Raw genomic sequence first — 26,443 nt, forward strand, 5'->3', positions numbered from 1 at the left:
CAAGAAGAAGATAGAGGAGGAAAAGCTTGTTTTAGCTCACAGTTCCAGAGGTTTAGTCTACAGTCAGCCATGTCCATTGCTCTGGGTCCAAAGTAAGTCAGCCCAAGTGAGCCTTTAGGTTACAGCTCTCATAATCAAATCATTTCCCCCCTGAATATTCCTCATTAGCATAAATTTTGGGGGACACCTCACATCCATACTGTAGCAGGGAGGAAGACCAAAAGTAACTATAATAAAATAAAGCTCAGGTTGCACAATGGTTGTAGCAAGACCTTACCTACCAACAGTCACCTCAAAGGTAGATGAATTAAATTCTCCAATTAAAATGCACTCACTAGATTTGCATGAGCTATTTGCACATTGCTTCATGTCTATGGCTTTGCCCACTGCTAGGCTAATGGAAGAACTTTGAGCTTAGCTATGTATGCTAAGGTGCTCGGAAGGTCAGCTATGATAACTGTACCTCAACTTACAGTGGGGTTTCATCCCACAGCTACATTGTAAGTTGAGGAACATCCGTATTTAAAAGCCTGGCATTCAGAACACAGTGAAAATTGAAAGAATGCTGCAATTGGAAAAATAATATTAAAAATGAATAAAGAACTCCTACAACTCAGTATTAAAGCACTAAAAGACATCAAAAATATGAAAATTATTTGAATAAACATTTGTCATGAAAGGGCATATAAATGGACGACAACTGCATAAGCTGCACTCAACAACACTAATCAGGAAACTGCCAGTCGAAGCTCATGTGATGTCACCACGTGCCTGTTAGGATGTTGTTGTTCATTGCTATAACCTGAGGCTGTACAATGCAGGATGAAGAAGTTTATTTAGCTCATAGTTTTAGAGGCTGCAAGTCCAAGATCAGTTCTTCCCACAGGATTGTCCTCTGCTAAGGGCCTCATGGTGGATGGCATTACGGCAGGAACCCAGAAGAAATCACATGAGAGAGAGAAAGGCAGAGAGTGGGAGGATCCTATCCTTCTCTGTTCATAACAATGCAATCTCACACACACAAAAATAAAAACTCATTCTAGGAGACCATCATCCCTTCCAGGACCAGTGCCTAAGTGACCCAATTGCCTTTCATCAAGCTCCATCTCCTAAAGGTTCCACCACCTCCAACATCAACACCTGAGGGCCTCAGTCCAAACAGGTGGGCTGTTGGATGCATGATCAAAGCATATTCAAACCATAGCACTCAACCCTGGCCTGCAGAGCCTATCCTGCCTCACAATGAAAACTGCATTTATGTGAAGCCCAGTCTCAAAGTCTTGATTTTGTGGTGGGGAGTGGGCCCACAGGGCCTTGGGCAGCACCACACCCACAGCTTTGCTGTCTGAAATCCCAAGAAGATGCTCCCTGAGGCTTTGCACTGACACTTGGGACTTCCCAGGTCTGCGAGTGCATGCTGCTAGTGGCCTTACTCAAGCTCAGTCCTGGTGATGGCCCCATCCCCATTGATATAACAGGCATCACCGCACTGGGTGATCTCAAGGACACTTCCTCCTGCAGCCAACGTTAGCCTGGCATCCCAGGTTGCCCTTCAGAATCTTACTTAAAGCTGCCATGACTCTATCGTTGGTGCCTACACAACCAGCATCATGTAGATGCCACTTGAGTTCTACTGTCAGTATGACCAGGACCTGGGTGTACTTGTGCCCTAGAAGTAGCCATGGAGTGCTTTACCAGAAAGTAGGAAGCACAATTCTGAAAAGGGCCTGGGCAGCCAGCCCGTGGAGAGCACCAGGTGCCTTCTCTGAGACACACTCCCTTTCAGGCCTCTGCTCCTATGGAGAGGGCCAGCCCTGCCAACCTCTGCGCTGCCTTCCATGATGTTTCCTTATTGTCTTCTTGTTAGCACAGCATTCCCTTTCATCTGCACAAATCGCTTCAGCAAGTGATTGCTCACTGACCTTTCCTTCATTTTATTCTCCTGGAAAGTTCTTTATTTTTTCTCTAGCCAGGCTATAAATGGCTTTTTTTTTTTTTTTTGCAGGGGAAGTGTACCAGGGATTGAACTCAGGGGCACTCGACCACTGAGCCACAAGGTGCAGGTGGCCTGAGCCAGAAATACCTGTAACCACGGGAGGTCAAACTCATGCATGCTCCTCAAGGTTAGAGGCAAGGTGGGGGTTCATCTCCTGGAGCAGTGCCAGGGAAGACCCCTCACAGGGATGCTGAGGACTGGACATCTGTGCTGTCCTTGCACTTCTGCACACAGCTCCTGACCACACTGACATTGGAGGTGATGGCCTCGCACTGCACAAATAAAAATGTGATGGCCATTTTTTATTATTATTTTATTATTTATTATTATTAAAATATATTGAAAAAGCAAATACATGGAGCTCTAAAAACAAAATTAAAACAAAAATAAAACTAAATGGCCAAGCATAAAAAAATGTTCAACATCTTCAGGAATCATAAAAATGCATATTAAAACTTCACTGAGAGTCCATCCTACTCCAGTTAAAAGGGCAAGCATCATGAACACACATAATCATAAATGCTGACAAGGATATGGGGGTAAATAAACTCATATACACTGTTGGTGATATTGTACTTTAGTACAGTCACTCTGGAAATCCATGTGGAAGTTCTTCTAATCACTAGGCATGGAAGCATCATCTGACCCAGCTATACTACTAGTCAGTATTTATCCCAAAAACTTAAATTCAACATGCTATAGCAATACATGCATATCCATGTTTACAGCTGTGGAATTCACAATAGCCGAACTATGGCACTAGCGTAGATGTCCGTCAACAGATGAATGTGTGGTGCATATATACAAAGAGTCTTATTCAACTATAAAGAAGAATTAAGTTATGTCAATTTCAAGAAAATAGATAGGTGTTGCGTCTCACAACTAAACCAATCTGGGTCACTCCAAGTGAATTTGAGGAATAAATAAAGACACAGACTCAGAAAGTACCTTTTCTTTGGGTTCACTGACCGCTCCTCACCTGCAGCTCCCACAGGGGAGCAAGGCAGGCAAGAAAGAGAGTAAAGAGCATATGCTGAACCCTTTCATTGGGGAGAAGCCATTCAAATGAGGCAAAGAGTAGGATTACAAATAGGTAAGTGTAACTCAACCCTAGCAAGGTGTCGCCTACACCTGGAGCCTTGCCTTGTTTTCTTAGCAGGAGCAATGCCCAAGTTACTGCGACCTGGCACTGCCATGCAGGACTGAAGACAGTAATTGGTCAGAACCCGGTGCATCAGGACTTAAAGGCATCTGCATCCAGGGCAGCTCCAAACTTATTCTCCCTTTCTTAATATATTTTTTTAAAAAAAGGCAACTATAGAATTATATATTTTAGTCACTGGATTCTTGGTCCAAGGTTGTCATGATCTACTATTGAAACACAAAAATAATTAGTAGAAAACATATCATTTCAATAACATAACTTTGGAAGATCTAGGTTATTATTATTATTCTGTCAAATACTCATCAGAAGATTCTTAATCATTTCCCAATTTTATTGGGAAGCATTGTGTTTGACCATAGTAACATAGACATTTTTATTTGGCATGACATTCAAGCCTTTCCACAAACCATAGAGCAGAGGGCTCATTCACATTATTCATTACAATGGTTTGTAGAGGATTTTAACTTAGTTTCAATTCTTCCATCAGGACTTATCTGACTATGAGGGATCTTGGAGGTAATTTAAGTAAAATTATTTTTTAAAAATCACATATTGTTTTAAAACATAGCCACAAATGCTGTATTGTAGGAACAATGAATAATGTTTTAAGTATTCACTTCAAGGATCATGAAATCAAGAGCTTGCCTAGGTCTGGTTAATTGGCATGCACCTGTTTCAAAGCCTGAACATTAACTTCTGCATGCTAGCTGGCAATAGGATGAAGGAAAGTTGATGAAGGATCAATGTCCTTTCCACTACTGTAACTAGGGATGGAATGAGGCAAGTTGTACCTTTTATAGGCTACAGGATTTTTTAACCATCCTTTCTCTCAATTATCACATTAAGGAGTCTTTTAGGTCAGTAATGTAAAAATTCTGGAGGCAGAAGCACCAGACATTCTGTTGGATGCCATCTCACTGAGGGTTAAGGCTTCTGCAATTATCCTTGTCAATTCTAGGAGACCAGTCTGTAAATGCCTGGCCTATATAGGAAGTTTCTATTTCAATAGTCATTCTATTTTGACAATTGTCCAGATATATAGTCTTAATTTCTAAGGACCAGCATGATTGGCTGGCTTAGTTTTCTCATATGCTGTCTTTTTCTCAAAAGATACTCCCAGACAGCCTGTTTACACAGGATCAACATATAGGTGTAACTGACCATTACAGTCAGGACAATTAATCTGATTATATAGGTGGACTTTCCAGTCCACAGCACAAAGCATATTAAAGGTGGACCTGAGAAATGGGCCTATAGAAGTTTGATCCTAATTTTTACTTACCTGACAAGCTCATGAAGCTGCATGGATGTAAACTCCACAGTTGGGAGATTTACTTTTCTGTGTCAGGGTTTTAACCTTTCCATAATAACCAGGTTAAACTCTATTTTTGAAATTTCATTTAATATACTGAATCATGTTCAGCAGCAGTAAGACTCAATACTACAATTAAGAAAAATTTTTAAAAATATTTTGTAAGATTTATTGTGACCCTGTGGGGTCCTGTTTCTCCCTGTTTTAATATATTAGCATTGAATGAAATGCTGACATATATCATAATATCATTAGTATAAATTATTGACAATAGTACAAGTATTTAAATGATAAAGATTTATTATGTTCAGCTGGTCGTGAGACTTGACAAAAGTCAATTTAGGGGGTATGGTAAATAGAAATTTAGCATTTACTAAATGTATGACTTGATTTTGACTTTAACAGAATTATCAAAAATGAAGAATACAATAAGTTGTATACAAAAATTTATATTTTGAAATTAGCTCTAGATTAACTTAATCAATTATCTTAATTTGGAATAAAGGTAGAGACAGAGTTTTTAAATTAGGAGTGGTGGTGGTCTTTACTAGGGGCATGAGAAATTATGTAAACATCTATCCAAAATAGAAAGTCAAATGCTAAATAAGCCTAGAGAAGATATTTTGTTTTTACCATTACTAAAAAATGAAATAGAGAAAAGAAATGAATAGTCTTTTATCTATGAATCTAAAAAAAAGCTGTCATTATCATTATCAAACTTAGTGTAGATTTAAGTATGGAGGGTTAGTATCTCAAATATTAATAGTTAAAAATAAGTCAATAGTGTGATTTAAGACAATGACCTAATTTAGAATTTGTATGAAACTGAACTAGCAATGACATCTTGAGGAATTATTGTCTAAACAATTGTGTATAAAGAAACATATGCATGAACATCTTTAATAACTCCACTTAATGTAGCAAAATTAGCTCCAGTAACCATGCATAATCCATGACTTTACTAATTTCAAAAATATTAATGTATGTAGGGTATCATCTCAGAGCACTAAAATTGAAAAAAAGCTCTATTATGTTAAATTTATTACTAAAATTAGTCATTGGCTATGGAGCTGATTTATTTATGGCTGTCTAATATTTTAGGAGTAACTATTTTTAGGGCTATTTTCCACAGTGACTAACTGTTGACAGGGCTTGACTTAAGACTCCATTTTAATGTTTAGAGGCTCTCAAAAGCTGTTTTTAATTAGAAGAAGAGTAAAATTTTTAACTAAGAATCTTATTTTTCTTGTGGTAAGATTACAACTTTAATCTCTTTTTGTCTGTATGTTTGCCTTTATTTTTCTTCTTCACTTGGGCTCCATTTAACTATGGTGCAACACCTAAACTTGGCTAGAATTATGTAAATCCTTTGTAATATTGATGGCTAACTGGACAATAGACTCATCTTTTGAAAATAGGTGGCCCCTTATAAGTTTAGGTTCTGTATTGTCCCTTTAAGTATCTCTATGAAAATAGTAGAATTTTTCTAAAGGCTTACTAAAATTCTTTTTTAGGCATTTTGTTTATATGTTGGATATCTGTTTTGGAGGGTTGTCTGTACTTCAGTTAGACTATCAGATTTGTCCCTATTCTGTGTTACTGGGACATGGTTAAGATAAATCTCCCTTAAATCTAGTTTTAAAATTGCCTTCTATTTCAAAATTTAGCTAAGTAATAGCATAATATTTCTCTAGGTAAGATTAGACATTTGGCACAAATTTTGAAATAATACATGAATTTGGATTTCTTGAAAATCTCCCTGAATTTGTTTTGGTCTATATTAAGTTTGAAAAGTTCCCTTCGATCTTTCTTTCTAGTAGGCAATTTTTAAGGCCTTCTTTGATGATAGAGTTGAGGCTAGATAAGAAAATGAGATACCATTTGATTATTGTAATCTCCCAGTATATAGACTAGTTGATTCATTCTAACAATTCAAAAAGATCCCTCAATCTCTTTTTGAGAGAAGGTCTCAAAATATCTCCATATCTCAGAATATTATCCTTTAAATAGGTGTCTCTTAATTGTCTTTTTAAAAATATGATTAAGGTTACTTCCCATTGTAGGGAGTAGTATATGAGTCTTACCATATTATTTATGGATAATAGGTCCAGTCAGAGAACTTATATAATACCAATGAATTTCCATCAAAGTTTGCAACTTTTATTGTTCAAAACTAATGTGCAACATTAATTTGGAGAACACCCATCCTAATTAAATGTTCTTCAAAATCCCATAAACATCCAACAAATACAATATGCAAGAATCAAATTTAGTCTCCAAGGAGAAAAGTCAAAGTTAGAATTTAGTCAGCACTTTAAAACATTGATTGTTTAATTAAGGATGTGAATTTATTCACTAAAATTAATTCTTAAACATTAAGAATCACTAGGTAAATAAAAACCTTAGTTAAAGGAAATAAACTTAACATTTTAATAAGTCTTTATTATGTCAAAATATGGATAAAATCTTAGCTCACATCAACATAATAAGGTCAGGGAAATAGCCTAAAATATACTAGAATTGATGAGTTTATATTTACAGTCAGTCCAGTTATACATAAATCAGTTTCTCAATTATTTTAAATTTCTCTATTATCTGTCTAGATAATAGATAATGATGTAAGGATTTCCTTATGTAGAAAAATCTAGAATATAACAACCTTATATTTCCCAAAGAGGATTTCTTTCCTCTTTGTAGGACCTCCAATTTATGTTTCCTCTCTGTGGAAGTATCTTCTTCTTCATTTAGAATTCTTTCTTTTGGTTATAATTTGGAAGAATTTCTATAAGTCTTAGAATCTAAACAAATTATTGTACCTTGATATGAAAAAAAAATCTCAATGAAAATATATTGAAATATGGATATTTCTGTAGACAAAATTATATTTGTTTATTATCTTATCAAAGTTTGTACAATAATTTGAGAATTAGAGATTACTTGATAGTTATATTATCTCTTGAAAGAAAAAATTTTTATAGTGAAATACATTTCTCAAATATCTGTAACTATAAAAAGCAGAGCATTTGATAAATGCATGTATAAGGAATATAAATTATGTGTTTTCTGTTGAAAGAAAATTATAAGAAGCAAATACATATATATTAATTTAATAAATAGACATATATGTTAAATATTCTATGAATTAAGGACTATAGATTATTTAAATAACTGAGAAAATATTCATTAAGAATAAAATCATAGCTTATAATTATGTAAACCTTATGAAGCCATGTGTTTTTTTTTTAAATATTTGGATCCATTTTAGTTTGCTTTTAACTAGAGGTACACTCTTAACTCTATGTGACATCACAAAATTTCTGTGCACATATCTGTTCATATTCTGTATTTACATAGTTAGAGAACAAGAAGAATAAGGTCAAACCATCATGAGTGGTTTTTGAGAAAAACTATCTCAGATTGCCCATCTTTTATTATCTCCTGAAGACCAAAGGTATTCTTATAATCCTTAAATAAAACACAAGCAAACATATGCATCACTCATAAATGTAACGTTATCTTTGCAATTTCTCTTAATAATACAGCTATAAAGAATTTCTAAAGGAACCCGTCAAAGGACAAAAATCAGATTATTTAACTTTGAGTACACATTAGGATTAGGGCAGCAATGTAGAAGTCTGTGAACCATATTTTGTCTGAAAAGGAAATCTTTTTTTAGTGCAAAGGTATTAAATAGGATTGGAGAATAGCATATTCAGTGAAATAATTCAGCCTCAGAGAGTCAAAGTGTGTGTTCTCTCTCCTGTGGAAGCTAGAGAGGAAAATGTAAAACAAAACAAAACAAAAGGGATCTCATAGAAATAGAAGGGATACCAGTAGACTAGAGGAAGGCAATTAGGGAGAGGGAAGAAGGGAGGGTAAAGGGTGGTACTGGGGAAAGAAATGAAGCAAATCATAATATGTGTATGTACAAACATGTCACAGTGAATCCCAACATTGTGTATTAGTATAATGCACCAATAAAAAATGTCTCCACAAGCAAACCAATCAAAAACAGAAAACAAAAATCAAAGTCTGGAAAAAGATATTAGAGTCCATTTCCTTGGTGCTGGGAGGGGTTTTACCATATCATAATGACTTCTGTGTATCTCTTCTCTTTCCTTATTCGGTCCTTTAACATGTAAAAGAATGACTCAACTTGATCAAAGTCCACTTGCATGACACTTTACTTTCATTTCCAGTATTCAGTGATGTTGTAAGTTGGTTTTCTGTTTAGCAATTGTTTATGGAGAGGGATGTAGGTACTGCATCTCAGGACTGTGCTCTGTGACAGTCCCACAGGCACTGGGACCTTCCAGCTAGGATGCAGTTCTTCTGTGTGGGCAGCTGGACATGCTTGCTCTCCCTCCTTCTTCCCTGGCCAGGTGCAGGTGAGTGAGAAGGAGGAAGACTGCTTTCCTTTACACTGGAGACTTGTTGAGAGGACATCTTATTCCATACTACAATTCCAGGCCTCAGTTATTTCTTGTTTTCGACAACTAAAGATCTTAGGGCTATTCTCAAGTTTCTGTCTTTAATTCTATTTTGGGAGGCACTTTTTCTTTTCTATTTTATCTTTGACTTATGTTCACACAACATGCAAAATATCTGGTTGACAGCCATCAATTTCTAGAAAATACTTGACCTCCAATTTCCAGAACGATAAAATAATATAATTTATAAAAAGATGATTATAACGTATAAATAATAAAAAATTGATATTTTAGATTTTTTTCCAGTCTTTCACTTTCTGTGCATATTCATTTTTAAAGTGAGTTTCTTATAGCCAGCAAATGTTGGTCTTGTTTTTATAGCCATTCATTCAGTCATTATCTTTTAGTTGGAGCATTTAGTCTACTTAAATTCAGGGTTAGTTTTTAAAAATAATGTGTTATGCCTGCACTTTTAAAATCTTCTTCTTCTTCTTCTTCTTCTTCTTCTTCTTCTTCTTCTTCTTCTTTTGCAAATATTCTTTGTTTTTCCTTCTCATTCATCTCTGGGATTTGAGATTTTACTATATTGGTAACTTTACTGTTTCAATGGGGTTTATTTTGTTGAGGTTGGATCTTTGTTCTAGTTCTCTTCTGTGTACCTAACTGTCTAGGGATTTTTATATTTCACATGCTTTCACTATGTTTATCATCTTTCTTTCATTTTCGTTTGTAGGAGATTTTTAGGCATGGTTTGTTAGCTATGTGGTTTTCACATGGGCAAGAGAAAGAAGGGATCAGACCAAAGCAAGATCAAAATCCAGATGGCAAACCCTAAATCCTTTAGTTCCATGTTTGGCATCCAGGGCACCTGGGGGCAGTGTGTGGAGTCCAAAGGGCTTGGCAAGCTGTGTGACCTTGCCAGTTGTATCCCACATGATCACTGTATTGGGCTGATTCTTTTTATTGCCTGGTGCTTTTATTGACTAACATCCCAAATTCCTGGCATCTCCAACTTCCTGTGGTCAACATAACAACTTTGGTGTCCCTCCTTATTCTCACCAGTTAACACATTAACCCTTCAGGGAAGCTGAGACTGTCCCACCCAGCCTGGCTTATTGGTCTCCCTTTTAAATCTCAGTGGAAACCCCCATGATCCCATAGATTTTGCATTCTCCATTCCTCCAGAACCAGCAACCCATAAACGATGCCAAGAACTGCTGCCAGCTCAAGCATTAGTTGGACCCACTGGGACTATGGCTGCAGTGACTTCTGAATTCCTAGTTAGTTGAGCATGCTGACATGAATCCTGGGGAAAGCGGTTTCCTAGATGGTCCTTTTGGAACAGGGTATTCCTGCCTCTTTTCTCAAAGCAGTCTTTCAAGTGAGTTTGTTCTTTGACATCATTGAGTTTGTGTTGTGTGTTGTCTGTACAATTCTTGATACCCTGGAGACATCTTTCCAAGTGTCCCTATGAGAAGCACTTGTATTTTTTTTATAGACACTGATCTCTTCAGCAATCACATCCTCCTTGGCCACAAACTTAAACATGTTCCCTTTCTGCCCCAATTGAAAGTTTTTCAAATCTTTCTGCTCTGCCTTTGGCTCCCAGAATTGAACCTGGCTAAAAACTGCCAACAATACCCTGTCATTGCCTTAGTGCTGTGAGCTGTAAATTCTCTCTCCTGGATCAATGAATCCATCATATTTAAACTCAACCTCACACATAGTCTCTGAGCATGGGTAAAATTTAGACAGGTTATTTTCTGGAATGTAACAGATGTGACTGCTAATCCAATTCCCCACAGCGTGCTCATTCCTAGACATGAATTGGTGTGAACATACTTTATATACAGAGATATGAAAAAATTGTTCTCTATGTGTGTAATAAGAATTTAAATGCATTCTGCAGTCATGTATTTAAAAAATAAAGTCAATTAAAAAATAAACATAGATATGTACATAAAAAAGCCTAATGAATGAAGTCTTTATTGTCCATATGCCTATTGGCATTTCAATCTTCCAAGCTCCTATCAGAAGAGTCCTTCATTAAGTTCCACTTTCAACATTATAGGACTTCTATAGAAACTTTCAACCTTTTCCAAACTTCTTCCAACAACCAATTTCAAAGGATTTTGGACTATGTGTTCAGGTATAGTCACAGCAATAACTCCCTTCTCACTACCTATTTTCTGAGTTCATTTTTTAATTTATTTACTGTTTTTCTGAGTTAGTTCATTTTTTAATTTATTTGCTGTTATAAGATGCATGAGAAAATCAACTTATGAGAAGGAAGATTTTTTTTTTGACTCATGGTTTCAGAGGTTTCAGTTCATGGTCAGCCAGTTCCATTGAATGGGCTGGTGGTGAGGCAGAGACCCACAGCAGAGAGGGCATTAATTGCTACTCAATTAATGGCAGCAAGAAAGCAGAGTGAGAGCAAGAGGCTGAAGACAGGATAGAACCACTCCCTTCAACTAGGTGCCAGCTCCTATAGTTTCTGTTACCTCCCTATAGCACCACCATCTTGGGACCAAGTCTTTAATACATGAGCTTTTGGGTGCCATTGGGGATTCAAATTTTAACAAGCACCACAACAGATGCTACAGGTGTAAAATTCTTCAGCTCATGTGATTATCCAAGTGTGAAATTCCCTGCCTGACCTCATTGGATGGATTATCATCAAAATACAGGTGCACTAAAAATGTTCTATAAAATTAGCTTCAGGCTATGTGCCACACTCTATGCAAAGGCTCTATTATTTTTCTTGATCACTTTCAGGGCAGTTCCTTGTGATTGGACCAAGCTCACCCATCATTGTCATGGTGGGAGAAGAGGCCATGTTTTCCTGTCACCTCAGCCCTTCCATGGATGCTCAGAACATGGAGGTGACATGGCGCCATACAAACAAATCAGGCCTGGTACATAACTATAGGAATTCCCAGGACAAGGACCAGCAGCACCCAGAGAACCAAGGGAGGGCAGAGATCCTGAGGGAGAACATCACCAGGGGTCAAGTGGCCCTGAGGATCCGCAACATCCATCCTGCAGATGAAGGCGACTACAGATGTTTCTTTTTAAGCTCCACCTACCACAATGAAGCACATTTCAAAGTGTTGGTCACAGGTGAACTTCTCTGGAATGAAAACTCTTTATATTCTGTATAATGTTAACTCTGTTTTTTTGTTCTGCCTATAGTTTGCTAGGATAAATACTGGGTTTAGTGGACAGTGGAGGTTTAGTCTAGGCAAATCCTATGACGGAATTTCAAGAGTGTTAAAGAGGAAGAAAACATCTCACCAGTCTATTCCAATGGTCTCAGGCTGTAAGAGAAATATAGTCGCAACCCTTTTCTTTGTCAACATAATTAAGAAGAGGAGAAAGGAGAGAATCTAGTATATCTCATTCTTTCATTCGCCTTCCTTCCTTCCTTCCTCTCCTCTTCCTCCTCCTCCTCCTCCTCCTCCTCCTCCTCCTTCTCCTCCTCTTTCTCCTCTTCCTCCTCTCCTCCTCCTCTTCTCTCTTCTTCTTCTTTTCTCTCTCTCTCTCTCTCTCTCTCTCTCTCTCTCTCTCTCTCTCTCTCCTTTCCTTTCTTCTCTCTCTCTTTTTTCTTTCCTTTCTTCTAGGGATTGAACCCAGGCTCTCAATCATGCTGGGCACATGGGCACATTTTCTGTCACTGAGCTCCATCCCAGCCATGATATTTCCGAGGAGTCCCAGAAGCACATCTTAGTCTAAGATATCACTCTAGTTTCTAAAATCCAGAAGGAGATGGAAGGAGACAGGAAAGATCAGATGCACCGACCATCAGGAATTGCTCTTCCCCAGTCCAACATGGTTGTTTCCATCTTCCTGTGACACTCTTGTCTGCTTGGATCCCTGCACTGAGCTCGTGTCAGATCCCAGCTCTGCCCAGACACTGCGCCCACAGCACTGCCAGTTCTGCCAGGGTGAGCAGGTGTGGAGGGGTCCAGGCTTCAGGCTCACACTGAGTTTGAACAGCTTTGCCCCTGCTCTTGTCATGGGACCTTGTGACAATCTCAGGCAATAAGTTTCTCCATTGCTATCCTCACAATTGGCCTTCAGAGAGGACTACCCAGTCTGTCACAGGGAGCCCAAGAGGAGGAGATCACTTCCTGCAGTGTGCCTTGACAGGCCATGTCCTTGCCCTATATTCAGTGACAGTTTTGGACAGGCCATGAGCACCCCTGAACTCACGCTTGCACAGTGAAAGGTGGGTACTTATTGATTCTTCCCAAATTAAAGAAGACTAGGAGAAAGGATTACTGACCAGTTGAAAACAGATTTTTCTGCTAAATTTTCTCCTAACTTGACAACTTTATGCACATATATCCTGAAAACATTTCCAGGGTGAAGACATCCAAACTCAAGGTGTCATCCTCCTGTAATCCAACAGAGAGGCCTGTGCCTTCCAACTTCCAGACACTTCCTGCACTGTGACCACGCCATTCTAAGATCTGCTTCCATCTCGCCATGCCATCTTGGCTCTGTGCGAATGTCCCACCTTTCCAATACGACCTATGTAGACTCATTTTTAGGAATTACATCTAAAACGACACTATTTCCACTCACAGCAACCTTCACAGGCACTGGGTTTAGGACTTGAACATATCCTCTGAGGAACATGATTCAGCCCACAAAAGTGATTGTTTAATACCAGTAAATTTACTTTAGTTTTTGTTAGACACTGTGATGGTTTGGATAAGTTAGTGTTAGTACACACTAAGCTGCAAAACACTATGCACAAGTGACAGCTGCTTGTCATCCCAAATCTTGGGAGGAGGGACAAAGGCAGGAGGAGTGGGTCCCACTGTGTGTGTCCACCTCCGTTTACTCCTGATCCTCAGCCTTCCCCCAGTGCAGCCTTCATCTTCACATTGGGAGATGAGTCACTGCTGCTCTTGCACCCCTGTCCTTGAAGAGAGAGAGAGTGAGGGAAGGATGAGCCAGTTCCTATGGCAACGTGATGACCAAGACACACAGATGATGTCCAGGGACAGCACTCTGGCCAGCCTCTAGGACACTCCCAACAGCAAGGGCACTGAGACAGGCAGCCCCCCTCTGAGCAGGTATATCCATTGATGCAGTTCAGAGGGGGAAGCTACTAATCAGGGGGGTGCATAGACATCTTTCAAGGTTCCTTTGCCACAGTGGCTAGTGTCTGCCATATTGGCCCAAGGCCATACGAAGTTCCATCTGAGGTAGTTGTATAGGAGAAGGGTGATAGAAATTATGTGGACAACTTGCAACTGACATCTGAAGCCACCAGCTCATGTGTGTCCACTGGCTGCAAATGGACTAATGGGTTTTACTAACTACATGTAGTTCTCAAAGGGGTACAACGGAAAGAAACACAGCAGGAAGGGACCTGGTAGGAACTGAAGTACTCTAGTAAAGGCCAAATTGCGGTCTTAATCTGTTCCTCCTCCAAACCCTTTGTGTGACTTTACCCCATTGTCACAAAAACAAAACACACAAACAAAACACAGAGTTGAGGTTCACAGAGGTTAACGAGCAATCGCAGTTTCGCTGGTCCATGTGAAACAGCTGGACATTTCTGGAACAGTGTGCTCTCTCTGCCTCCTTCCCTCTCCAGGCACGGGCATGGCTCCTCGTGTTCACGTGGAACCTGACACAGCCTGGGGCATCAGGCTGACCTGCACATCCACGGGGTGGTACCCAGAGCCCCAGGTGCAGTGGAAGGGCAGGCAGGGACTGCACTTCACACAAGACTATGAGACAGTGAGAATGGAAGAGCCTGGCACGTTTCAGGTGCAGGCATCCATCACAGTGGACGAGAGGTCAACAGGAAACTTGTCCTGTGTTGTAAGGAACCCACTCCTCGGCGAGCAGAAGGAAGCACATGTGTCTCTGGCAGGTGAGTTCCCTCCACAGTCCGCGCTGTCCTTGCAGCTGATCAGGTGTGACGAGCAAAGACCTGGGCAGTCACCTGGGCCAGGTTCTGGTCCATTCCTCTGTGACTTCCATGTGAGGAGTCTTAGTGAAAACATATCTCATCCTCAGCTCCCATTTATTGGCAAAGAAATGATTTTACTTATGAAAATGAATTTACGGATATGCAAAAGCCTTCAAAGCCCATGCAACATGGGAGAGAATCTCCCAGATTCTCCTCAAGATGTTCTTTAACTATTGCCCAGGAGAAAATCATTCAGAACACTTTAACGTTTTGTTCTGCCACCGACTAATTAATGTGAACCCTGGCAGTGCCACCCACCATCTCTGGGATCTTGGACGGGTACTGACCTTCCCTGCCAGTTCCCAAAGGAGAAATAGGGCTCCTGATGGTGTGCGCACCATGAAAAGGCTGAGGAGTGACTGATGGAACTCACCTGGGCAGCACAGAGCCAGAGTGGGCATTCCACAAGAGTTGGTCCTGACTACTCTCCTGCGGCTCTCTGTCCCTCTGCCCAGTCAGGGCATGACAGTGACTCAGGTCCACAGGCTCTTCCTCTCGCCTGCCTTCTCATGACCTCCGTTTCAACTCTGCACTTCCTTCCTTTCTCTGTCCCGCCCCGACCACAGGGTACCCCACACTCCTGTCCTCTGGGAGCCTTCACCAAGCTTCCCCACTGGTCCTTCAAGTCCCAGCGCAGGGACCTGTCCTCCAGGAATCCACTCCAGCCCCTGTGCATTGCAGTCCCCCTGTTGACTCTTACACCATGGTGGACTGCATCCCACTGGCTGAGGTAGTGTGGCACCCAGGGGGACTTGTGTCTTAATTCTCCTGTCCCCATCACTTTCCAAGGGCTCAGCTCAGGTGTGGCACTGCCTGTTCACTGATGAAGGCTCCTAAGAATCCCATCAACTAAAATGCCCTTTCTCGGGTGCTTCAGTTCAAGCACCCACATTTGTTTGACATAATGGAAGAAAATTCCAGGTTCAAAAGGAGAATGTGACAAAAGCATATATCAGAGCAGTAGAGTTGTATTTTCTGGTGTTTTTTTTTAATTGCAATTTCAGTAAAGCAAAATTAAAGAAGGAAAAATTAACCAAGTCTCCCAGTTAGAGTTTCATAGGAAGAAAGCAGCTGAGGCAGCTCACTGTGAGCGGGAAGTGAGAGAGGCAAACTCACCAACGCTCAGGTCATCATACTAGAGCTCTCTTCAAAAGAAATGGAAGATGAAAATTAAAAAAGTGTCTTCAGATAATAGTAAAAATGCTTCTATATGGAACTTAAAATCATTGATAATAACTAAAAGTCATTGATTGATTAGATCGAAAGCATCTTATTGACATGAGTGCAATTCCTGAGTGAGGAGGTCTTCGGGACCACTTTTCAGGGAAGGTTATTGCACAGACAGGTGTGGATGGCCCAGCCAGGGCTGCTTATTTAAAGGACCAGTGGTCATTCCTCTCAGAAGGATTCCTGGGCATGTAAGGGTTTTGTCTCTGGGACTTGGTCCATGCGACCTATTGGATTTACCCTCTGAAAGGATCAAACTTCCTCATTTGCCCTCAGAGGAGCTCCCCCTACCCCTCAGCAACATGTTGTTGGGCTCACTCATGTGCATACATGTGTGAAAACAACCAGGTAAAGAAGACTTGGCCACATCAGGGCTTGCGAGGAAGGAGAAAGGAGATCCACATGGAAGGAGAAAACTGTGTTCTATTAGTAACATTTTATTATAAAATAATTACATGTCACAAATATAATCGTAAGCACTATTAAATCTAGATGATACCCTGTGTTGATTTATCATAACATGTTGGACATGTCTCAACATCTTCATAATCCCTGACATGACCTCTGGTCTCTGCCCCATGCTGTGAAGGAGGAACACCTTCAGGATTCCTGATTCCCTGGAGTGGAGCAGAGGGCAGGGGTGCTCAGAGTCTCTGAGCTCCTCCTGTCTGGAGAAGGCTCCTGGAGAGTCACCCCACAGCCAGGTCCCCTGCTGTCCAGCTGGACTCCAGTCTGATGATTTTGTGTTTCAGGTGCCTTGTTTCCCAAGGACTGGTCCTGGACGATGGGGCTGTGTGTGTTCCTGGTCCTCCTGGAAGTCAGCCTGGTGGTCACCTGTGCTCTGCTGATGCGGGCCAGAAGAGCCAAAAGTAACAGGGAAGTGCGTGGGGAGGGGTGGCTCAGGTTCCTGGGAAGCAGAGGGCACTAGTCACCACAAGTCAGGAGTGGACTGTGGGTCCCCTGCATCACTGAGAACTGGCAGGAAACGCCGTAAAAAGGAAGAGTTAGTCCATCATCACCTTATCGCCTCGCATAGTTACCAGAACATGAAGTTTGGGGGTCAAGATCAGCTCTTTCATAAAAACAGCATATATGCTTAGAACTTTTGTGGTCTACCCTTAAATTGGTAGATTTGGAGACCAGTTTATTTATTGAGGTATTCATTAGTGTGCCCAGGGATGATGAAATGCTCTGTGCATGTCCTGGGATGGAAACCCTGGCTTATCACAGTCATATACCCTCCTGAAATGGCAATGGGAGGGCCCTACTGCTGCTTTCTGTGTGTCCTGGGGACTCATGGAAGACTGCTATTGACAATGAGCACCAAGACTACCAGTGACCACTGTCACCCAGGGCCTGGCCTGCCTGAGGCACCACCCCTCTCCAGGGTAGCTTCTCTCCAAGCAGAGCCACTCACTAGGGTCACCTGTTCTGCTGCCTCTAACTTCTGAGTGTTTCTTGGGAGTTACTTGGAGCACAGCTGAAGCCAGACATTCCCAGCGGCTCCTGGAGGGTTGGTCTGTGATTCTGTCCAGTCCTTTTCTCAGTTGGCTGGATTAGTGTTTGCGAGTCCTGCCTGTTGAGGGTGACTCCCCTGCCAGCAGGACTTAGGAAGGGCCAGGGGGCTAATCCAAGGGAGCAAAGCCAGGGAGGGAAGAGGTGCCCTCCTGAGAAGTTGCTTGCTGCTGACTGGGCGGGGGTTGTCAGCATCCCAGACGCCCCAGAATTACCAGGCAGCCTCCTCTGCCCATGGGTCACAGGAAACTTTGTGAAAACAGGGCTTTTTGTCTGTTTGTTTGTTGTTTATATGGGAACTTTCCTTGTGTCAAGGCATATTTGGGTTTCTGGCTGTTAGGAAACAGCAAAAATGGGAATATACAAAGCCAAGACTGGAAGTGCATAGAACAACAGAAAAAATGGACTAATCATTTAGAATATTTGTCCAATTAATATAATATAAATTAGCCAATCTAATATAATCACACGCCACCCACTCAGAAGATTCAGTGCAAACAAGTCTCACTGATGGGTCTGTTTGTGTCTGTTGCAGGTTTGCTCAAGGAGCAGCACGGTGAGTGGGTCCAGCTGCTAGGCAGAGAGCCTTGTGCTCCATGTAGGGACAGGGCCACAGTGCAGGGCACCCTGCAGGGACCCTCAGGAGGCTGAGTGCCTGGAGAGGCTGCTTGGGTCTTGATCATGCATCTGAGGATTAATATTCAGTGGGAGATGGTGGAAGAGGGTCCTATGCCTTCAAGGTGTCCCCAGGCTACTGCAGTATAGGTGACTCACAACCACCCCCACACATCCAACAAGCCACATTGGGCTCCCTCAGGATGCAGCGCTGCTCACGCTGTTGGAGGGGCTTGGGGGGGGGGGTCCCTGCCTCTGACCTCTGAATCACAGTGTGGACTCACAGTTTGGAAGAATTGGCCTCCTATTTCTCTGCCAGTGACCCTGCCTTAAAGCTCTTGGCTCTCACATGTCAAGTAGGTAATTTTCAGTTCATTTTGATCACAGTCTACACTGCTGTGGGGAAATGAACCACAGAAGTTTTGGACATTTAATCTTTTAATGTCTACTTTGGGGTTTGAAAGTGAACTCCAGCAACAATATGAGAAGTCATTCATGTGTTTTCCCTCATGCAAAGATTGATAATAATATAAAAGATCAGGCAATTTTGAAGGAGAGAGGAAAGGAAAAGATTCTGAGTCTCTTTTTTTTTCTTTTTTATTGGTGCATCACAGTGATACACAATAATGGGGATTGTTGTTACTTTTTCATACATGCACAGAGTTTCTCTTGTTTAACTAGTAGATGCCACTCTTCCTGAATGTTGTTGGATCATTATCTCCACAATATACCAAATTTTGATTACACAGAGAAGTATGTGTAATCAAAGTGCCAAATGCTGCAGTAAACTCATAAAAATACAGGAAAGGAACATGGTGCATCATTTAAAATTCAGAACACAGCCAGGTGTGGTGGCACATGCCTGTAATCCCAGTGACTGGGGAGGCTGAGGCAGTTTTGCAGTTTTGAGGCCAGCCTCAGCAACTTAGAGAGACACTAAGCAATTTAGTGAGTCCCTGTCTCGAAATAAAAAATAAAGAATGCTGGAGAAATGGCTCAATGATGAAGCATCCCTGAGTTCAATCCTCAGTACCAAAAAATGAAAACTAAAAATAAGATTTGGAGCTGAGCCTTGGCCGCCACCCAGAGCTCCACTAAAGCTGGCCTGTAGTGTGTTGCTCTGCTCCTGGGCCTGTGGCCGCCTTCCCAGCAACAGGGAGGAGAGCAGGTGCAGATGCTCGGGCAGCGCCTCCCTCTTCCTGGCCTTTGCAGGTTTCTTTCTGGCCCAGCTGGACCCTCAACCTTGTGGGGCTGGTGTTTGTGTTGTCATCAGGCTGATCCATGAAAAGCATTCAGGGACGACTCTGCAAAGCCTAGGGTTTCTTCTTGCAGCAGTCGGGGAAGGCTGGTCTCCTTAGACCCCTGCCTCAGCCTGCGAGCCCTGGCCCTGTCCATGTCTCCACTGCGCACACCCTGCAGAGAGCCAGGCTGAACTCTGCTCCACGCTGAGCTCTGCACAATAACCAAATGGGACTTACTTAGACTTAGACCAGGTGGAGTGGTACTGCTGCCGTGGGCTAGTCCAGCTGCTCTGGAGTCACTGGTAACCACCAGGCTCAGCCCACAACAGATCCCTGCCTCCTGACGTGTTCCTCAGACTCCCGAAGTAGTCACCTTACCAGCAGAAAAGGATGCTTCAGGCCCACAGACTGGGAGGGGTCAGTCCACACTTGGGCAGCTGCCTTTGTGTTGGCCTGTGGCAAAGCAGCACCTCATGGCAAGACTGCCCACCTGGTGGCCATGTGACGGAGGAGGGGAGGGGCCTGTCCCATATTCCCCATTGGGGCACACCCCGGGGGGCCTGAGGACCTCACTGGGCCCACCTCTTAAGGACCCACCACCACACGCCACATTGCGCCAGGCTGGCAACAAAGGCTCTACACGTGGGCTTTAGGGACACTGGGATCAATCCCAGCACCTATCTCCCGGGCGGGCCCTCATCCCCATCTAAGACGACTGGCTAGTTCTTTACTGAGACACCTTGGAAGATATTAGGCAGAAAACCTTCCTGGGTAATTTCTCCTGACTGATTTTGAAAGTTGTGCATTTATTTTTGCATATTATTTATCATTTTTTGTTTTTGTTTTTGTTTTATAGAGTTGTTGAAAAAACAAAGAGGTGAGTGGTGTTTGCTTTCATTTTGGCGAAAAATGTCATAGAAAAATATATTTGATCTACTAAAAACTATATTCATGATTGATTTCCATAGAATAAACTATCAATATTCTAAACTAGTCTTTATATAATTACTTATCAGCTAAAATTCATATTTGGTAGTATAATCATTTATACACTGTACAAACTTTTTCCATTTTAAATTAGTTACAGTGAGACACATTTGTTCTAACTTTTATCAGGTTTGAAAATATGTTTTTATTTTCAAAGTTCTTATTAATTTTAATGTTTTTTGTTTTATTGGTTTATTTTCATGAATAAATGATAATTGTGTATACTTATGAGTTTTTGTTCTACCATTTCTTCTGTTTATAAACTAACTCCAGAATTTGATTAATTTTCACTCTTTTCTTCTAACTCTTCATTGCTATTAATCATAACTGGTGTTGTATTATGTGACAAGCTGTCAACCCACATACACAGACAGCATTTGACTTCTCCAAGGGTCTCTCGTTTCTTGGCAGAACATGTTGACTTGTACTAAGAACATGTATTGTACTAAGACACTTGTACTAAGACATGCATAACATTGACAGTTTCTCTGTATTCAGGGACTTTTTTTTCTTTGCACTCGCCTTTGTTTTGCTTGGGTTTTGATGTCTCTCAACCTTGTTCTTCCAGGGGGTGTTTGTCTAGTGAGCCAGTGCCCTCCAGGACTTTGCACTTGCTACTTGTCCTCTTTCCCAGGAGATGCCCTTTTGTGGTCATTTCCAAGTGCACTCTGCTCCCCCATGATGGTGGCACTTTCTAGCTAAGGGAGGGGTCTGAGTGTCCTCCAGGCCCTGAGCTGTGTGGACACTGGACTTCCACTGCATGCAGCTCTGCACCTGTGGAAGGTGGGACCCCTCTCCTCTTCCTGTGAGTCCCAGTAATCACCCTGCTTAGGGTGCCTGGTGCACAGCCCTCAGCAGAAGGAAGAGTGGCCTTCTCTGCAGCGTGTGCTGTGTTTGCTTTTATTTGCTCTTTATTTTTCAGAACACCAAGGAGAATATCAAGGAGACTTGAGCTCTTTTAAATTTCTTGGTCCAGGGCTAACCTGTCTTACAACATCTGAACTTAACAGAACTTCAGGGTTCATGATCATTCCTTTATGTTCACTGATCTCCTATTTACCTGCACTTCATGCCACTGGCTGGGGTAGATTATCTGAGAATAGGAACCTAGGACCCTTTCTAACATAGCATTGTTTTGTGTGTTTGTTGCTTTGTACAGAGAAAACAGAAGACGAGAATGGTAAGTGACAGCTACATTTAACTCATAAATTGTGGAATATTAGAATATACCACACTTGATGTTCTTTTATTATAGCAAGAAAGCCTTATGTGCAGACACACCAAATGACCTAAAATAGCATTTTAAGACAACCACAATATCTTTCTTCCATATTTCAAAAAATACATATAAGTATGTGTAGGATGATGAAAGTTGTTAGGTATAGACGGAGAAAGGGGGATAGCACATGAACTGAAGCAAGGTGTGGCGGAGCCCGTGACAGGTGCAGACCAGAAGTGGCCAAGGGATCCTGCTGCAGAGACCCAGGGCAGGCTGTGAGGAGGACAGGTGAGCCTGGTGAGCTCACTGCAGAGACCTTGGGCAGCCTGTGAGGAGGACAGGTGAGCCTGGTGATCTCACTGCAGAGGCCCAGGACAGGCTGTCAGGAGGACAGGTGAGCCAGGTGATCTGACTGCAGAGACCCAGGGCAGGCTGTGAGGAGGACAGGTGAGCTAGGTGACCTGCTGGCCAGGTGATCTCACTGCAGAGACCCAGGACAGGCTGTGAGAAATACTGTTGAGCCAGGTGATCTGGCTGCAGAGACCCAGGGAAGGGTGTGAGGAGGACAGGTGAGCCAGGTGATCTGACTGTAGAGACCGAGGGCAGGCTCTAAGGAGGGTAGTGGTTGGAAATAGCACCTGCTGGCCACGTGTAAAGGTGCTCAAGGAATGGAATTTTGAACATTGGCTTTGAAAATGAGCAAATCATTGACGTTCTCACGTGCAAGTGTTATCACAAGTAGATATTGATTACTAAACATATTTTTTCTTGTTGGTAGAGAACAAGTTAGATGTCGAACAGCTACAATCTTAAAGAAAAAAGAAGGAACCCAATTAGGGACATGCTCTCATCTAAATAAATAGCTCTAGAGAGTCAAGAAATAATAATGTAGCTTTGGTGTTTCATCTTCAAAATCTCAATACATTCATTTTTATTATTTTTAGAAATCTAATAGTTTGGTATTTAGTAATGAAAACAGTTCCAGTACAAGGGAGAATTTCTGTGTGAGCCGAGTTTTCTTTTTTTAACTTCAACTCCTTATTCATTCACTCACTCTTTCATTTACTCTCACTCAGAGCGAGAGAAGTAAGTGATAGTTTGGCTCTTGTTTTCTTTTTAGATGAATAATGGGATCAGAATATACTTTAAATTATGTCTCCATATCTAATAAGTTCCAAGACTGTGCAGATGCTTAGCCTCCCGGGGTACAGTTTCCACCTGTCACGTGGCTGTAATAATGTCAGCTGTGACCTAGGGTCATTCTCAGTGTTGGACATGTGCCTCAAAACACCTCCACAGAGTTCCAGACACTGTGGTTGCTATGGCCAGCCTCAGTGGTGTGGTGCTGAGCTGGGAGAAGAGGTTCTTGTCCTGGGCAGTATCTGGACCCTGGGAACCAAAATGAACCTACTGAGTTTCCTGTGAAAAGAGCAGAGCTGCCCCGTTCAGACTGTCATGAGACCACAAGGCACCATCAGCCTGGTGGCCTCTTCCCACCTTCCTGCTCTAGGTACACCGACCCAGCCAGAACCTGAAATAGTCATAAAATATTATATTTGGCTACCACAAATGTCATATGACCAAAGCCTTAACTTATCATGTAGACTAATAAAAGCATCATTTGATATTAAAGTTACAGTATCAGTATTGTCTGCCAATTCTCTTTTCTTATTTTATTTTCAGCTAAATTAGAAGAAGAATGTGGTAAGTCTTATTCGGCATTTTATGTCTCACTGGCTCATTGTGTTTAGGAAGGTACCTCCACAGGTAAGCCATGAACGTGACAATCTCACATTTACCCAGGAAATTGGCTGATCTGATGAACCCGGATGAACTGTGCTTCTGCCCTCAGTGGCCGATTCACAGTTCTGGGGACATCACAGTTTCAGGGAAGAGTAGCTCCAGGCGCAGCATCCCTTCACTAGAGCCCCTGGGGCAAGACATTTTCCCTTCAGTCGATGCCCTGCCCAAACAGAGAGCTGGCCTCTCCCTAGGTACCCACCCCATGGACATAAGAGGGAAGAGGCTGCCCACAAGGTCCCCATCCCATTGAGGAAGGAGGCTGCCCACCAGTTCCCACCCTACGGATGGCAGATACTGCCCATCAGGCCACCACCCCATGGAGGGAGGAGGCTGTCCACCCGGCTTGTGCCATGCTCAGCTTTCCCAGAGCTGTGCTTCCCGTGTCCTCCAGCCCTCGAGGGCACTTCTGCATTACAAAGAGCACAGGACATTCCTGAGGGCTCACACACAGTGTTTCTCATCTTGGACTTGAGGAGAAATTAAGATTAAATGATCTTGGCCTGGATGTTTTCCCAGCACACCTCACTCTGGCTGCAAAGTCCTGTTCAGGTTTTTCTCTTTTTTACTAAGAGAAGGTATCTGTCAAATGAAGTTCATCACATGTGCCTAAGCCCCATGTTCCCCTGGTGCAACATACGCCTCAGGCCCCCAGTCCAGAAACAACTCTACATCCATTTACATTTCCAGTCTGTCTGCTCAACTGATCTGAGCAGAAATGAATTAATATCTGGTTTAAATAAGGAAAATATTTTAATGGATTTTGCCAACAATGCAAAGAACCAGATCTTCTGCTATCACAAAACAAGAAACCTGACCACTAAAGAAGCAAAGCATTTAACTTTAGTGCTTAACTGTAGTTGGACCACAGAACAGCTGGGTTGTAGCTCCGTGGTACAGCTCTTGCCTGACATGCACAAGGCCCTGGCTTTGATCCCCAGCACTGAAAAACAGAAGGATAAAAAAAATCAAGCAAAGATATTGCTAAAGAAGTAGTAGAATGGATGAGTCAGGAGAGGTAGACAGCACTCAGGGCATGAAGTCCTCACATTTTTCCCCTGGATGGTGAACAAAAGGAAGAATTCTGAATAAAGAGAGACTGAATCTGCTGAAATCACAGGAATTCCATTTCCACCATTGGGGTGATGATCATGGAAAATACATAACAATTTTGGGGAGAGTGTGGAGACAGGGTGCTCCCCCCACTGCTGGTTTGGCCATTGTGAAGACACCATGGAGATTCCAATAGGTAAGAAGGGGTCTAGTGTGTGACTATGCTGTCCCTCCCCTGTGTCTGTACCCTAAGGAGGTGACATCACCACCTCCTAAGGCTATCCCATGATTCAAAACAGCCAGGATATGGTGACTATTTGGGTGTCCATTAGCAGAGGATGTGACCATTCCCCGTGAGCTGGCACATATGCACAGTGAAATATTCAGCCTTGAAAGAGGAGAATCTGATGCTCATGATCCAGGTGGACCGCAGTACCGGGGGACTTAAGGCTGAATGGAGTAGACAGAAGGAAAGTGCTGCTTGGTCTCATTTCTATGTGGAATCTAAAGCAGAGACATCAACTACACAGATAGAGAACCAAACAGGTTTTGAGGAGCAGGGAGAAGAGAGGAGGGGGGGGATGTTTGTAAAAGGAAAAAGAAGCAGGTGAGCAGAGCCCACACGTCTAGAGATGTGGCCTGCAGTGAGGGAGCTCCGGCTGGTAAAATCAAACTGCTAGCAATGTTCACCAAACGGCTTGATTTCAGCTGTTGCTCTCACAAGTGACTGCGATATGTCTGCTGATTTGCTTCACCACAGCAACTCTTTAATTGTCTATATGTATTTCATAGCATCACATTGTAAACCTAAAATACAGAAAATGGAACTTTTTAGAAAAATCAAAATGCAGACTCTTGGGTATATAATACACTGTCACAAGCAAGAGAGGACATCAGAAGACCAGAGGAGTATCCTCCACAGAGAGGGAGACTGGCAGGAGGTGAGGTGTTGGGAGGGGATGCCAGCCTCTGAGACCCAGGACCAGGCAGGCCAGGAGGCCCCAGGCAACCAAGTGAGGGCCAGGGAGGCCAGGAGAGGAGCCGCTGGGTCTCCCTCCTGCTGCACAACCAGATGTTGTGTCCACAGAGATGGTGAAGAGATCCCTCATGGAGTGCAATTCATTAATCTCTGGATACATTTACACCCACACATTTTAACGTGGTTGTGTCAGGGTGATGGCTACCTCATGGGATTGTCTTAACTTTCTGTCTAATTTTTTGATGAAATAAGCACTTGTTGCTTTAGCAATACTACACTGTATTTATAATTAATCAAGAAGTAAAACCTGTGCAGAAGTGCTGGAGAGGCCGCCTCTGTTCCCCCAGGCACCCGCCTCTGGCATGAAGTTACAGCTGGCACCTTGCAGGTCAGTTTCCCTGTACCTGGACACATGGTCACCCTCATCCCAGTGACCCTAGTACAGGAAATCGCTCTCAATCTAATGCAGAGACTCAGGAAAACATGCTAGTTGGGCAGGAAACTTTTGGAATCAACTCAGGAATCCATGACTAGAAACAGAACCAAGGCAGCTGTCACTGAAGGCTGATAAGAGAAGGCCTTGCTACGTAGGCTTCAGGAGCAGGTGGTGAGGTGGGGTGCAGCCAGAGACCCCGCACATGGTGGGCTTTCGGTCTTTGGGCCTCACACTCCAGAGCTCTCACCTGATGTCCACCAACATCCTCCAAGACCCAGAGAGCCATGACCTAGGATTAAACATCTGGGAATTTCAGAAATTCATACTTTTTTACCTCTTTCTTTTTTAGGTAGAGTCAAAAAAGAACTCGGTAAGTTGTGTTTCTCTGGTGGGTTGAATTCAGAACGAGCCGGCATCCCTCATGACATTGACCTTGCTCTGTTATTTCTTGCAGCACATAGAAAACGCCTTGC

At 42.3% G+C, this 26,443-nt stretch overlaps 1 protein-coding gene across 1 annotated transcript; it reads left to right on the forward strand.

Annotated features, from left to right (window-relative positions):
• The first annotated feature begins 8,702 nt into the window (after nucleotides 1–8,702).
• LOC124078567 (butyrophilin subfamily 1 member A1-like) lies at nucleotides 8,703–21,688 on the forward strand. The gene is made up of 7 exons (XM_046423415.2): nucleotides 8,703–8,861; nucleotides 11,682–12,026; nucleotides 14,518–14,799; nucleotides 16,878–16,994; nucleotides 18,176–18,196; nucleotides 20,353–20,373; nucleotides 21,643–21,688. The coding sequence occupies exons 1-7, from the start codon at nucleotides 8,795–8,797 to the stop codon at nucleotides 21,669–21,671; spliced, it is 882 nt and encodes a 293-aa protein (XP_046279371.2). The 5' UTR covers nucleotides 8,703–8,794; the 3' UTR covers nucleotides 21,672–21,688.
• The last annotated feature ends 4,755 nt before the right edge of the window (nucleotides 21,689–26,443 follow it).

This window comes from Marmota monax, unplaced genomic scaffold (assembly GCF_021218885.2).
Source record: "Marmota monax isolate L192 unplaced genomic scaffold, Marmota_monax_Labrador192_F-V1.1 WCK01_AAM20220418_F8-fsc01126, whole genome shotgun sequence".
Classification (NCBI taxonomy): domain Eukaryota; kingdom Metazoa; phylum Chordata; class Mammalia; order Rodentia; family Sciuridae; genus Marmota; species Marmota monax.

What these genes read in the sequence shown, in the direction of transcription:
- LOC124078567 (XM_046423415.2), top strand. Translation starts at nt 8,795, where the DNA reads ATGCAGTTCTTCTGTGTGGGCAGCTGGACATGCTTGCTCTCCCTCCTT. An exon ending in AGCACATGTGTCTCTGGCAG is followed by an intron (nt 14,800 to 16,877) that starts GTGAGTTCCCTC and finishes TTTGTGTTTCAG; the next exon opens with GTGCCTTGTTTCCCAAGGAC. An exon ending in GCGGGCCAGAAGAGCCAAAA is followed by an intron (nt 16,995 to 18,175) that starts GTAACAGGGAAG and finishes TGTCTGTTGCAG; the next exon opens with GTTTGCTCAAGGAGCAGCAC.